Raw genomic sequence first — 12874 nt, 5'->3', positions numbered from 1 at the left:
ATTGAGGGTATAGGAAATATATGTGTACAGTCCTCTACTTAACCACTACAGTTTTAAACCAAATATTTACTGGGAGAAAGAACAAAACTTAGTTTGCCTCATAGTACAAAGGTTATTGAATTGTCACCTACAAGAACCTTATTTTCTTAAAGTTTGGGAGAAATAGAATTTAATGTTATAAAAATGATTATTTCCTCTTAAATTGAGACTTCATATATCTATAGTCAAATTCTGTTAGAGTATGTATAACTTGATAATATTCATTCACTAAATCAATGTGAATAACTTAAATTCATTTCTACCTACTAGGTTCCCCCTCCCTTACAAAGGCCATTGTTTGTTTAATTGAAAGGGGAAAGTGCTTATAAAAACAACAAAACAAACAAACGAACAAAAAAATAAGGGACAGGTATGTAAGAGAGAAACGAAGCATTGAAGAAAAATGAGCACAAAACTTCCTGAAATGATGGGAAACCTGATGATAGGGTACCTGAATAATTAGGGACATTAAATTGGGTGCAAAATTGGGCAGTACAAATCCCTTATTTTCAGTTGAACTAGACAATCACCTGAACTCTGGGGGAGGCGGAGGGCATGACATCTACTTTCTTTCTTCTACTTCAGTGCTTAAAATGGAGTGGCTAAAAAACTTAAAGCTGGAAGGATTGGTCGCCTCAAAGCTGTAAAGATAACCCTAGATAAAGTATTGAGGTTTTTTTCCAACATTCACATGGAGTACAGGGTGAAATGAGCATAATGTAAATCAACTCATTGTTTGGGCCCTTTCAAATTAGTTGCCAAGAGAGGAGTGAAAACTTGATAAGCAGGCTCCAGTTACTATGTGTTGATTTAGAAATCTTAAAACTTGTGGGAGCTCAATTCATTTAAAGGAAGAAATTTAAAGGGAAGAAAAGTAAACAAGGAAAATGCTAAACAATGAAACACTGATGTATAAAGGATTTTCTTTAAAGAAGAAAACTATAAAGAGTTCCCCTGTGCTTTTAAATTACAAATTTAGATTTCTTTGATTTAAGCTAGAGTCTGATTTTAAAATGTCTGTCAAAATGTCGTGATCCATTTAAATATTCAAACTGTTGATGCTGTTTCTTATCTATCTTAGGGGGAAACTAAATATAAATCAAAATCTTAAAGAAGCCCACAGTTTCAAATAGGTAGATGGCTATTTTGAATGAAGCAGCAATGCATTATGGTTTTTAGCCTCCCTCTCCCCCATAGAAAGTACATTTCTGAACTGCACACCAGGTAGGTTCAGAACACTGATTGTAGCAGTTCCAGGTCTTGACCCTTTTTCTCATAAAGCAAGAAAAAAAGCACTAATTCACTAAAATAAGTGAAGAGAGATAGCAAGACTAAGTCCAGGTATTTGGTGGCAAATCCCAGGTGGCTTGTCTGCCTTTTTCCAGGAAAATGCAGCCTCCGCTTTCATCAATGTATACTTTGTCTTGATAGGAATGCATATTTAATCATCAAAGCAAAAATTTTTTACACTCAGGCATAAGATCCTTTAGTAGAGATTTTTAAAGTACTTTTAAGCCACAAATAAAACTTAAATTTAAAAAGTGACACCAAACTGCTTTGCAGGGGCAAGAAAGGTGAGGGCAGGGAAGGATTATCCACATGTAGATTTTGAGAGATGCTTGTAGCTTACTTGTGAAGCTTCATTTACCATTGAGGTACAAGGGAAATGCTGTTCCTGGTGACAGCGCAGTGGGAATTCCCACTCCAACAACCCATGAAATGTTACTGCATAATTATTCACCTTCTGAGGCCCATTAGAACTTATCAGCAGAGAAAGAAATTTAATTTAAACTCACCCCTCTGTGCTAAAGAATGACCGGGACATGAGATCAAAGCCCGAAGCTCTGTCCTCCAGTGGTTTGCAACACCTAGGCACAATAGGGTGAGAGAACGCGACATTCCAGCGCTTCCCGGCTTTCCGGACCCTGGAGAGAGGGGTGGAGGTGGGGGTCTCGTCACCGGCTGGTTTGAGGGGGGAGGGTGATGGAGGCTCCGGAGGTGGATGTGTCAAATATATCCTGCAGCTCCAGGAGGCCAGACTGCTTCTACTGGGAGGCTCCAGGGGCTTGGCGCTAGAGGCCCTCACTGCAGACCAGATAGGCCATTCCCCTCCCTTCCCTGTTACTGGGATTGGGGTCAGTGGAGCCCGTGGATTTAACCACAAGCGGGAATGGCTGGAGCCATATCACACGCAGGTGTGCAGCTCTGAGAACTCTTGAGTATTAAGGAAGATGCTTATACTGCAGCGCATCACAGGGTGGTGCCTTAAAGGCGTATAGACGGTGCATGCATAACCAAAAATACATGCCAAGTTGAATCCCTGGCATATCTAGAGAGTACGAAGTGGAACCCATAGATCCAAACCTGCACGATGAGCTTTCAAGACCAGAGGGCCCAAGTCCTAGAGGCGCCTAAGAGAGTCAGGGGCAGGGAGAGGTTTCCTGGGAGAGGGCTCTGTTCCTCAGCACCGCCCCCCCCCCCCCCCCCCGGGAGCAGCAGGTACGTTCTCAAAGGGAGTACGGTACTCTTTCCGAGAGATTGATCCATCCTCCCCTTCCTTCAGATGTCACCAAAATACGGGGCCTGGAGAATGTGGCTAGCGCTCCCCAAATACCGGCTGCCCGCAGGGTGGAGGGGCAAGAAGGGAAAGGAAGAAAGCCCAAGAGAGGTTGTTGGGTTTTAGGTACAACTTGGTAAAGACAAGTTGAGTTCTGTTCAACATATCTACCTATCGGTAAGATTCTCCCTTAGATAGTCCCTTAAGTGGCTAAACTGTTCTTTTGATTCCTGAAATCAAAAATCACAGCCAATCAGACTTGACTCTGCTTCCCTCAAGATAACAGTGTGAGAAAAAGTGCACAAGTTCCTGGCAAACCATAATAAAATGACAGGAAGAACACTTCCTGCCGACGGAGGACGCTGCAGTTTGTTGATCTGCCACGGGGGAGGAAAGGGGGAGGGGGCGGGTGAGAGTGAACAAAGTAGTTTGGCCAAGAAAAGAGAACAGTTGTTGCTAAAGCCAAGAGAGAAATATCCAACAAGTTCGGTAAGAACCCCCTCGGCCCGTCCACGCCGCGGCAGGCCCGGGTGGCACCGGCAAGACGCAGAACTTGGCCTGTCAGCCCGGGATAGGGTGGGACAGAGCCCCCAGGGTCCAGGCGCTCGGATGGCCAAGGGCAGCGGAAGGATGCTTGGGGATTCGGAGAGAAAAAGAAGGGAAGGGAATCGCCCCCATCCCTATCCGGCCGGAGTGTCTACGCGGGCCTCTCACTGCTGTGGCCTCTCCCGTTGCGGAGCACAGGCTCCGGACGCGCAGGCTCAGCGGCCATGGCTCACGGGCCCAGCCGCTCCTCGGCATGTGGGATCTTCCCGGACCGGGGCACGAACGCGTGTCCCCTGCATCGGTAGGCGCACTCTCAACCACTGCGCCACCAGGGAAGCCCCCCGGGTGTCTTTTGAGCTGGGAGGTGAGCGCGGGGGAGGCTCACCGCGGCGATTCCCACGGTGGGTTTTGGTGGAGCCAGAGAGGCTCCAGGAAGCGCGGGCTGCTCGGGCTGGTGTCGCCTGCGGCGGGCGCGCTGCAGCGCGGGCGCGGGGCACGTGGTGGCGCTCGCAGTCCGCGCAGCGGGCGGAGGCGGCCGCGACGCCTTTGTGTGCGCTGGCACCGCGCGGGGCGGCTGTTCCAGCAGCGAGAGGGGAACTGCGGGAGGGGACCGGGGCTCGCGGGTAGACCCGACTGCCGCCCCACCCTTCACTGCAACCCTCGGGCGGACGACGCGCCTCGCCTCCTCCGAACTCTTCCTGGGGGTCTCGGAGGGTCATTCTGAGAGCAGCTGGCACGTCGAGAAGGGAGAGGAAAGAGGAGGTAGCGTTTAGAAAGGCTGGGAAATTCTCCTGGGCTCAAAACCTACCCTTGAACTCATTGAAACAGAGAATGAGGGGAACTTTGGGCAGCCCAGACCTCCGCCTCGAACCCCGCAAGGGATGCAGAGGGCGCCTCCACCCTTCCCTCCTGCGCAGCAAGAAATGCTTGTCTGAGGAGTAAAGTTAGGGAGTGGGCTTAAAAGAAGCCCCAATAAGATGGACTTGAAAGAACACCATGAAAAGCGGCAGTTTTGAGCGGGCGCTTTATTTCTTGTTCCCAGTCACTCCCCACGCCCCACCAGCTCTCCTCGCTGTCTCTAGCGCTCTAGAAGCCCCGACTGTTATTAGGAACCAAAGTAAAATGTATAAGGCTGCTTCCTCACCGCCAGGAGACTCCGCAGAAAATTAAATTAAATTAAATTAAACACGCACCCAGGGACGAAAAAAAATAGATTCCACCACTCCACCCCACCCCGCCCCCAAGCAAATCAACACTTTTGCGCGCAGGGAATACAGCGAACCTAAAGAGATGGCCACTGACGCGCATCCCCTTAAACCTCAGCCGCTGGAGCCCAGGACAGCAAGGAATTATCGGCTTTCCTTTAATCCGGAAGCAGGGAATAAATAGGGCGAAAGCAAATTCTGAATCTTACTTTTTAAACAACAGCAACAATTGTATATCGAGCAAAGTCTTCAAAGGATGCCACCCAGGACTACAGTCCTAACTTAAATGTTGATCCCTTAATACGATTTTCTTTAAAGACAGTGATAGAATTAATCTGCTGGGGCATTTTTTAAAGAAAGGGGGATAAAAAGCAAACAACCATAGAAACCATATTTTTAAAAGAGAGAGAGAGGAGACTTAATCATACCTGAGTTTTTCTTAGGGGTGTAGGAAGAAATAATAATTCCTGCCTGTTTGGACAGAAGCAGCAAAAGGCAGCAGGAAATTAAAAGCCCCAGTTTATTCAAAATACCTGCATCAAATTAACCCCTCTTTGAGGCTATTTGTATGAAAAATTGAGCAAAATGTAGAACTTCTTTCATTATAATATTCATCTTTACCATTTTAGGCAACCAGAGAATAATCAAATCTACTTTTTTCCTCTAAAGTTCCTACCTTAATTTACCAGCCTAAAAGATCATCTGACCTTTGAGCTAATCTTCTAAAATAAAATATTTGCTTAAAAAATTCCTCCAGTGGCCTTCTGTAACATGCCATTCGATAATCAAACCAAAAGATCCATGGGGAGATGAAAATGTTGATGGCAGGATTATCGATCTGTCCGCCCAGGAGTCCAGTCTCATCACGTGCTTGTCTTTTTTAATTTCAGCATTCTGTCCCCACGGGAACCCCAGTTGAGAAGTTACACCAAGATTGGAGTTAAGAGGACAGTGGAAGGAGGGCAAACCCATCCAGGAACTTTTTCTAATATCAGTTGTAATAGGACAGGGATGAGGAAAACTCATCACATTTGCTTAAATTAAGTTTTAGCCTAAAATATTTTTGTTGATAGCCCAACCTTAACAAATCACAGTCACGTCCCTAAGCAAAAGACATCATCCAAAAAGAAGTTGAACCAGAACAGGAAAAAGCAGGATAAGGAAGAAACACTCAAGTTTGGGGAAGAAATGAGACAGGTTAACAGAAAAGCTGGACTGAGCTGCAGCCCTATTCTAGTCTCCAGAGGGTGGACTGATACATGCTGGCCTGACCTCTGGGTCAACAACTAGTTTAACTCTACCTTGATCTGTAAGACTGGAAGCTTCTCCCTTGGTTCAAAGTGAGACCAAGACTTTGGCTGCATTTGAGTGAGCCTGCAGGCACTGTTAAGAGGTGTTTTAGCACAGATAAAGCAGGAAGAAACCACAATTTTGCACTTCATCTTCTATCCTCCTAAAAGATGTTCATCCCCAAAAGGGAACCCTGTTCACCCTGCAGAAAATGAATCTAGAAATACTGCTCGATAACCAACAATACAAAATAAACCAAAGGTAGAACAGAGAGGAGGAGCCAAAGGAAGAAAGTGAAAGTTTGAACATCTATGCTACAGAAAAATCTGTCCCCGTTCATCCACCCCAAAGAAATCTTCTTCCAGACAATATCTCTCCTTGTCATCACCCACTTCGTAAATCAAATGTGATTCTGTGTATAATACAACTGATATTATAAATGTACCAAGCTGCTTTCTGCTTACCTGCCACTACATATAACTCATTCAGAACTGTTTTCTCCGAATCCCTCAGCTCTGCAACTTTCAATAAAAAAGAAGCAACACTTAAATTGTGTTCTGTGTGTGATTCCTAGGAAGAAAGTGGCAGAGACTATTTTACTTTTTAAAAACATTATTTAGAGCTATAGCATAGCAAAGAATTAGAGCTAACTTGCTTGCCTAAAACCATAGGATTGGAAGTCTCAAACATCAGCATAGGCAACAGGATTAAGGCACTCTGCTACTTGGGCACAAACTGCATTATTCTAAAATATTTTATCCCTAATTGTTTTTTTCTTCTGAATTTACAGTATTTATAGAATTCTATTTTCACTTCCATTTCTATGGATCATAAAGACTTTATATAAATTTCATTGGAAAATTTTCAGTTCAAGATGCACACCGAGACTGAACTTAGGGTGGGGGAATGCAAACGGAAAGAAAGAAGCTAAACTTATAAGAATCTGAACACTCTAACTTTTTATTCAGTTTGTTTCAAAATAATAATATTAATCTAATAGTGAAATAGTTTGATAAAACAGCAGTCAACATTTAAAGTATTTTATGTTTCAAAGTATGGCTCAAGGAACACCCATTGCTTAAATGCACTTAGACATAACAAGACAATATTTTTTTATTGGCATCATTGACACCTATGAACAGTAGCCTAGTAGATAGATTAAGGTTTAACCTTCTTTTTCTTTGGTGGCTGTTTAGAGACTTTAAAAGAACAGATAACTCATTTCAACAGGAATCTACTACTGATATTTACCTCTACATAATCTTTAGCTAAGACATGGAATGCCCAAAACCAGCTTTTGCCAGCCTGACCTCCTCCACCCCCTAACAACAAAAGTTATCCCCAAACCCATGTTTTTATTTTAGATGTATTGATCTTCTAGTGTAAGACGTGGCCTTTTGAATACCAAACGTAATCAGTGGCCAACAACCTGAATCCTTCTGGAGAGTGAGAAGAAGCAGAACAGAGAAATTTCTTTGAATTGTTTGGTGACTTTGTACAAATTTTAAGAGGTCAGTAAATCCTGATGCTTGGAGCTAAATCTACTGGTAAATAATTAATTACGTTTCTTAGACACTACAGTTTTTATCTTGGTAAATAGAGAAAACACAGCTTCGCCAAATATAGCATTCCATCTAAGTAATATCTTAAAGGCAATTATTTAAATATTACCACAAACAGGATTATATTTTGTTTAAATTAGACATTTAACTGAAGATAAATGCAAATGTCCATAGTTTAAAAAGGAAAAAAGATACAAATTAACTGACCTAGTCTTTTATCTGAGTTTATTAATACCATTTAAAATATTACAAATAAATCAATTACATTTCATGCATTTAAAATGCAAGTCTAAAATGTTCCAGAGAAAGGCTTTTCATTTCAATGTGAAATATCCAAATTATTTCAACATTACAATGAGCAATTAGTTTGCAGAATCTGCAAACATTTAAATGTAGTGTCAGGAGTGTTTATTAACAGTTAACAATATTACCTTCAGGAAATACACAAAGGCCAAAATTAGTTGAGATTCACTTGGACAATTTATTTAACACATGGGTTTTGGCAGACCCAGTTATTATGAAATATAGGAGAACTCTCACTTTAACTATGCCTGAACTGCCAGCAAATGCAAATAAGTACATGCTCCATTAAATTAAGTGTCATCCCACATTTATCAAATATTGTCTTAGTTACAGTTTGATACCTATCTAAATTCATACTCGAGCAAAACTAGGCCCGGAAAGTGCGTTTGTGGCTCTGCACCTCCAGAAGTGAGTTCAAAAAACCTGCAGCTCATCAGAACTGCAAGAATAACTCTTAATATTTTCTTGTGACAAAAAAAAAAAAAAAAAAAAAAAAAATCAAGTTTACTTCAATATATTTTCAAATATTTACTGGAAGTAATGTACAAGAAAAATACTATACAAAATCGTCTCCTGGACAACTGCACCTCGCACCCATACACTGGTGGAGTTATAGTTAATTGATACCTAATCTAGAACGATTCTCCAGTTGTACAAACCATTAGGTTCAGATATATCTTACAATTTTTTTTTCTATTTTCCCTTTTGGCATTTAAACTACAGCCTCGTCTGAAATAAACGACAGCTTCTTCACTTCTTTATAAGTTTGAATCACACACACAAAAAAAGTTTAACCCTAAGAATCTTCAACGAATTGCAAAAATTTACAGAAATGGGTACTATACAAATTGACGGCTAGACTAGCAAAAAAAAAAAAGAAAAAGGAGATTATGCTCGCGAGTGGTGAAAACGAGGTAGAAAAGAACAAACACGGAGATAGTTAATCTGGTCTCACCGGAAAGGGGTATTTTTGCATAAGAAAAAGACACCTACCCTCAGACCCACCCCCACCCCCAACCCATAAGTTAAGTTAATGCGATCAAAATAACTTTGGGATCAATATTAGCAAAGTTTCGAGAGAAAGACTTGCTCACTGCTAGAGGAAAAGCTATCTAGAAGGGAAACCAAATGGAAGGATGCTGTTTTTTTCTTTTCTTTAGGTTTTTTTTTTTCGTTAAAAAAAGTTATAAAGATAAAAGAAGGCTGCTGCATCGATTCACCAAGACTGCCCTTAGCTGAAACTTGCTTCGGTTCCACCCCAGGGAACAAAGAAAAAGAGGCAGAGCTGACGTCGGAGAGCTAAACTAGGAAACTCTGGTCTCGGTGACGCCAGATGGGCTCCCGACGGCTCTGCGCAGCACAGGCAGCGGCGCGCAGCGGCAGGGCAGGGCGCTCCGCAGCCTAAACGCCCAAGACTGAGGTTCTGGTACCAAGTCGCTAGCCCGGGGGGGCGGGGGGAGGCCATGGGTGGGCCTACTGCCTCGCCCTCCCCACGGCGCCGCTCAACCTTGCCCAGCCTAGTTGTTACCGCCCGTGCGGAGGCCCCCGGTCTCCCAGGCACTGGATCGGTCCAGCTTTACTTCCAGTGGCCGCTTTCCTGTAAAAGACGTGCCCGTCAAAGCTGGGGATGACGGAGGGAGGACGAGGAGGAGAGGACCAGACTTAAAGGCCCGGCGAGGCGCTGGCTTGGGCTGTACTGGGCTCCAACAGTGTCACCCGGTGGAGAGACAGCCAGGGCCCAGGAGAGCAACGCGTGTTACTTACATGTCCACATTCCCTTTACAAAGTTGTCACAGAGGGAGTTAAAAGAGAGAGGGACACGGACAGAAAGAGACAGAGAGAGTGACCAGGGTGCAGTGTAGAGAGGCTGGAACTGAGACCAGGACCCACAGGGCTCAAGCGGACCAAGGTGGGAGGGGGAAGGCGAGAGGGGCAGGGGCGGGGTGCGCGTCACTCCAGGCCGTTGCGGTGCCCAGGCTCGGGGGGCTGCAGCAGCTCCGGGGAGTGGCAGGGCGGGCTGCCCGCGGCGCTGTGCTCGCTGTCGGTGTCGCTGCCCTTCTTGCCGCCGCTGCCTGACCCCGCCGAGCCGCCGCCGCCGCCGCTGTGTGTCTTCACGTGCTTGCTGAGGTGGTCGCTGCGCATAAAGCGCTTGTTGCAGACCGGGCAGGCGAAGCGCTTCTCGCCGGTGTGGGTCCGCAGGTGCCGCTGCAGCTCGTCGGAGCGCGTGAAGCGCTTGCCGCAGAAGAGCCAGTTGCACACGAAGGGCCGCTCGCCCGTGTGCCAGCGCAGGTGCGCCTTGAGGTGCGACGTCTTGCCGTACACCTTGCCGCAGCCCGGGATGTGGCAGCTGTGCAGGCCCTTGCGCCGCAGACTCGCCCCCGCCGGACCCAGCCGCTCCGCCTCCTGGCAGTTGGGGCAGTCGCAGGTGGCGCGGCCGGAGTAGCGGCGGGCGGAAGAGCGCGGGGAGCCCCCAAGCGGCGCAGACGGCCCCGCGCTCAGCATGGAGCCCCCAGCTCCGGCCAGCGGCGACGGGGCCGAGTCCGGGTAGGAGCCGGGCAGCACCGGCTTGAAGCCGTCCATGAGGTGCTGCCCGGCGGGGCTGAGCAGGTGTGAAGAGGCGCCGCTGCTGAAGGCTGAGTGGCTCAGGCCTGAGTAATCCGAGTTGTAGCCTCCGAGCGGCGAGTGCAGCGAGGTTTGGAGCCCCCCGGCGGCGGGGTGCAGCGAACCGGGCAGCGCCGCCGCGCCGTTCGGGTTCTGCACGTCGATCCAGCCCGCGCCCACGTCCCACCAGCTGGAGGCGCCGGCCGAGCCCACGTCGCCGGCGGCGCCCAGGCCGGGGTGCGAGGGCTTGAACCACGACTCGTATGGGTGCGCCATGCCCACGCGCGGGTAGATGCCCTGCAGCCCGTCCACAGAGGTGTGCACCTTGGAGATGAACACTGGCTGGTGGGAGCCGTCCTGCGAGTGCGCGGAGGAGCCTCCGCCGCCGCCGCCCCCGCCGCCGCCGCCCCCCGACACGCCAGGGGCCTGGAACACCGAGTAGTCGTTTGCGAAGGGAGAGCTCGAGGCGGCGGCGGCGGCGGCCGCGGCGGCGGCGGCGGCGCTGCTGGAGGTTAGGGAGAAGGCGCTAGAGCCCGGCGAGCCGCCGCAGCTGAACGAGTCGGTCACCAGGGCCGCAGCCGCGGCCGCCGCTGCCGCGGCCGCCGCCGCGGCCGAGGACGAGCCGCCGTTCCTGGAGGGGCCCGACACGCCGAAGCTCGAGAGACTGGAGCCCACTACGTTGCAGCTGCCGGAGGAGGAGGACGAGGAACGTTTCCAGGGGTGGAAGCCTTTGCCGAAGGAAGATGAGCTGTCCGAGAGGGAGGAGGGAGACGGGCTGGGGCTGCCGATCTTATTACAGGTAGCAGCAAGCATGGCCAAAGGAGTCGATCCCAACCTCGGTTCTTCCTGAGAGAAGGAGAGGAGAAGGGGTGGGGGAGGGGAGGTGGGCAAAGGGCCAGTGGGGGAGGGAGGAAGGAAATGTGCATCAGTGCTCCGGTAGCCTCCAAAACGCCCCCACTGCACCCCATTTCTCGCTGCGGCGCGGCGCCACCAACTCACCTGGCTCCCCCAACAGCCCCGGCGCCCGGCTGCTTTCTACTCTACGGGAGGGGACAAGTTTGGCTGCCGGCGTCTGATTCGGGAGCAAAGCGCCATGCTAAAGAAGAGTTTGACAAGTATTCTCAGCTAAAACAACACTCTTGTGCACACAAGGCCCCAGGCACTTCGAAACAAGCAAGCAAGCAAAAAGTCCAGGTTGGGGAGGAAGGAAGATTCCTTTGCGGAGAAGCCTGGGAAAAAACCATTGGATTGCTTTTAAGAGCGCTACCCCTGTAATCCACAGAAGAGCTTTGAAAATCCTGTTCCGGTCCCCAGAAACCCATCCTGGGTTGTTTTTCCCAGGCCAAAGGACGTCAAACTATAGGGCTGGCTCGCTCTTCCTGATTTTCTTTAAAAAAAAAAAAAAAAAGTCTACAATAGTAAAAAAGAGAGAGAGAGAGAGAGAGAGAGAGAGACGGGTTCAACGTACCTGCAAGACAAGGCGGGCTGCGGAATTTTCTAAGGGGAAGAGGGAAAATCTGCAGTTTGCCCAGGAGGAAAAACTTGCTCTCTTTACCCCCGAAATCGTCGCACGTAAAATGGGCTGGGCGCACGTCTCCCGGGCGGGGAGAGGCTGGGCGCTGCGAGGTGGCTTGTCTAAATGCCCTTCGAACCTTTTCCTGCTCTGAAAAAAGTGACTCTGCCCCCCTCTCCCCCTCTTTCTTTTCTCCAAACTCACTTGTATTTAAAGGGGGGAAAAAAGCTCTCAATAGAGACTGATAGCCCGTGGCCTGGCCGGGGCGACTTTAACCCCCTCCGATCGGCAATAAAAGGAAACTAATTAAACCAGCAAGAGAAAATCCTGAGACTCACCCCTAGAAGTGAAGTTGCCATCACACAAAAGTGCCCTCCTCCTCTCAGAGGATCTTTTTTATATTGATAAATCAGAGGCAGTGTTTTTTTTAGAGGTGTGCAATACAATGATCAGTTCCGCCCATTCCACCACAATTGTAGCTCCCTCTCCGGCTTTGAAGTGCCGCGGAGGCGCGGCCAGCCAATCTGCGGCCTCGCCGGGCCGCGCCGCGCGCGCGCCGTGAGGTCATCGGCGCCGCCGCCGGCCGCCTCAGGGGGGTGAGGGGGGGTGGTGTTTGGAGCGGGAGCGGCGCGGGTGACTGCGTGTGTGTTGCAAAGCGGTTGTGTGTGTGTATAACAGTGTAACTGTGTACAAGTGTGACCAAGCTGAGAAGAAGACAGTGCAGACTGAGGGATGGGATGGGGGGAGGTTAGGGCAAGAGTATGGCAGTGTAACAGTGACGGGGGGAGGGGAGGCACAGTGCAGAGAGGGAGAGGGGGTTGTGAGTGACAGTTTAGCTGCATGTGTGACAAAGGGGGGGTAAGAGGGACGGACCAGTAAAGTGTTGAGGGGAAGGGTGTGAGTGTAGTGTAACTGTGAGTGACAAACCTCGGGAGAGAAGAGGGACAGTGCAGTAAAGTGTGCGTGGGCGGGGGAGGTGGTGTCTCTGTGTTTGGTGTGGGGGGAGAGGAAGGAGTGTGAATATGGGTGTTTGTGTGAAAAGGGAGGGAGGGTGGATGAGTGTGTGTCCTCTTGATGTGGGAGAGACGGAGGCTGTGTGAATGTTTGTGTGAAAGAGAAAGGGGGAATTGTGTGTGCTTGTGTGTGTCTGTGCCACAGAACTGGGGGTGGAGAACAGGAACAGTGCAGTAAAGTGCACATACGTGAAAGAGAGACATGGTGATTTGAAGAGTGAAACTGCGAAGTTGAGTGAGGCTGA

At 48.6% G+C, this 12874-nt stretch overlaps 1 protein-coding gene across 1 annotated transcript; it reads right to left on the bottom strand.

Annotated features, from left to right (window-relative positions):
• Positions 1–9452: 9452 nt before the first annotated feature.
• SP8 (Sp8 transcription factor) lies at positions 9453–11975 on the bottom strand (the record flags this gene model as incomplete). The annotated part of the gene is made up of 3 exons (XM_079711141.1): positions 9453–10945; positions 11103–11199; positions 11955–11975. The coding sequence occupies 3 exons, from the start codon at positions 11973–11975 to the stop codon at positions 9453–9455; spliced, it is 1611 nt and encodes a 536-aa protein (XP_079567267.1).
• Positions 11976–12874: the final 899 nt, after the last annotated feature.

The sequence above is a fragment of the Hyperoodon ampullatus genome (assembly GCF_949752795.1).
Source record: "Hyperoodon ampullatus genome assembly, chromosome: 9".
Lineage (NCBI taxonomy): Eukaryota > Metazoa > Chordata > Mammalia > Artiodactyla > Ziphiidae > Hyperoodon > Hyperoodon ampullatus.
The sequence above is the reverse complement of the archived record's forward strand: the minus strand, read 5'-3'. Positions and strand labels throughout refer to the sequence as shown.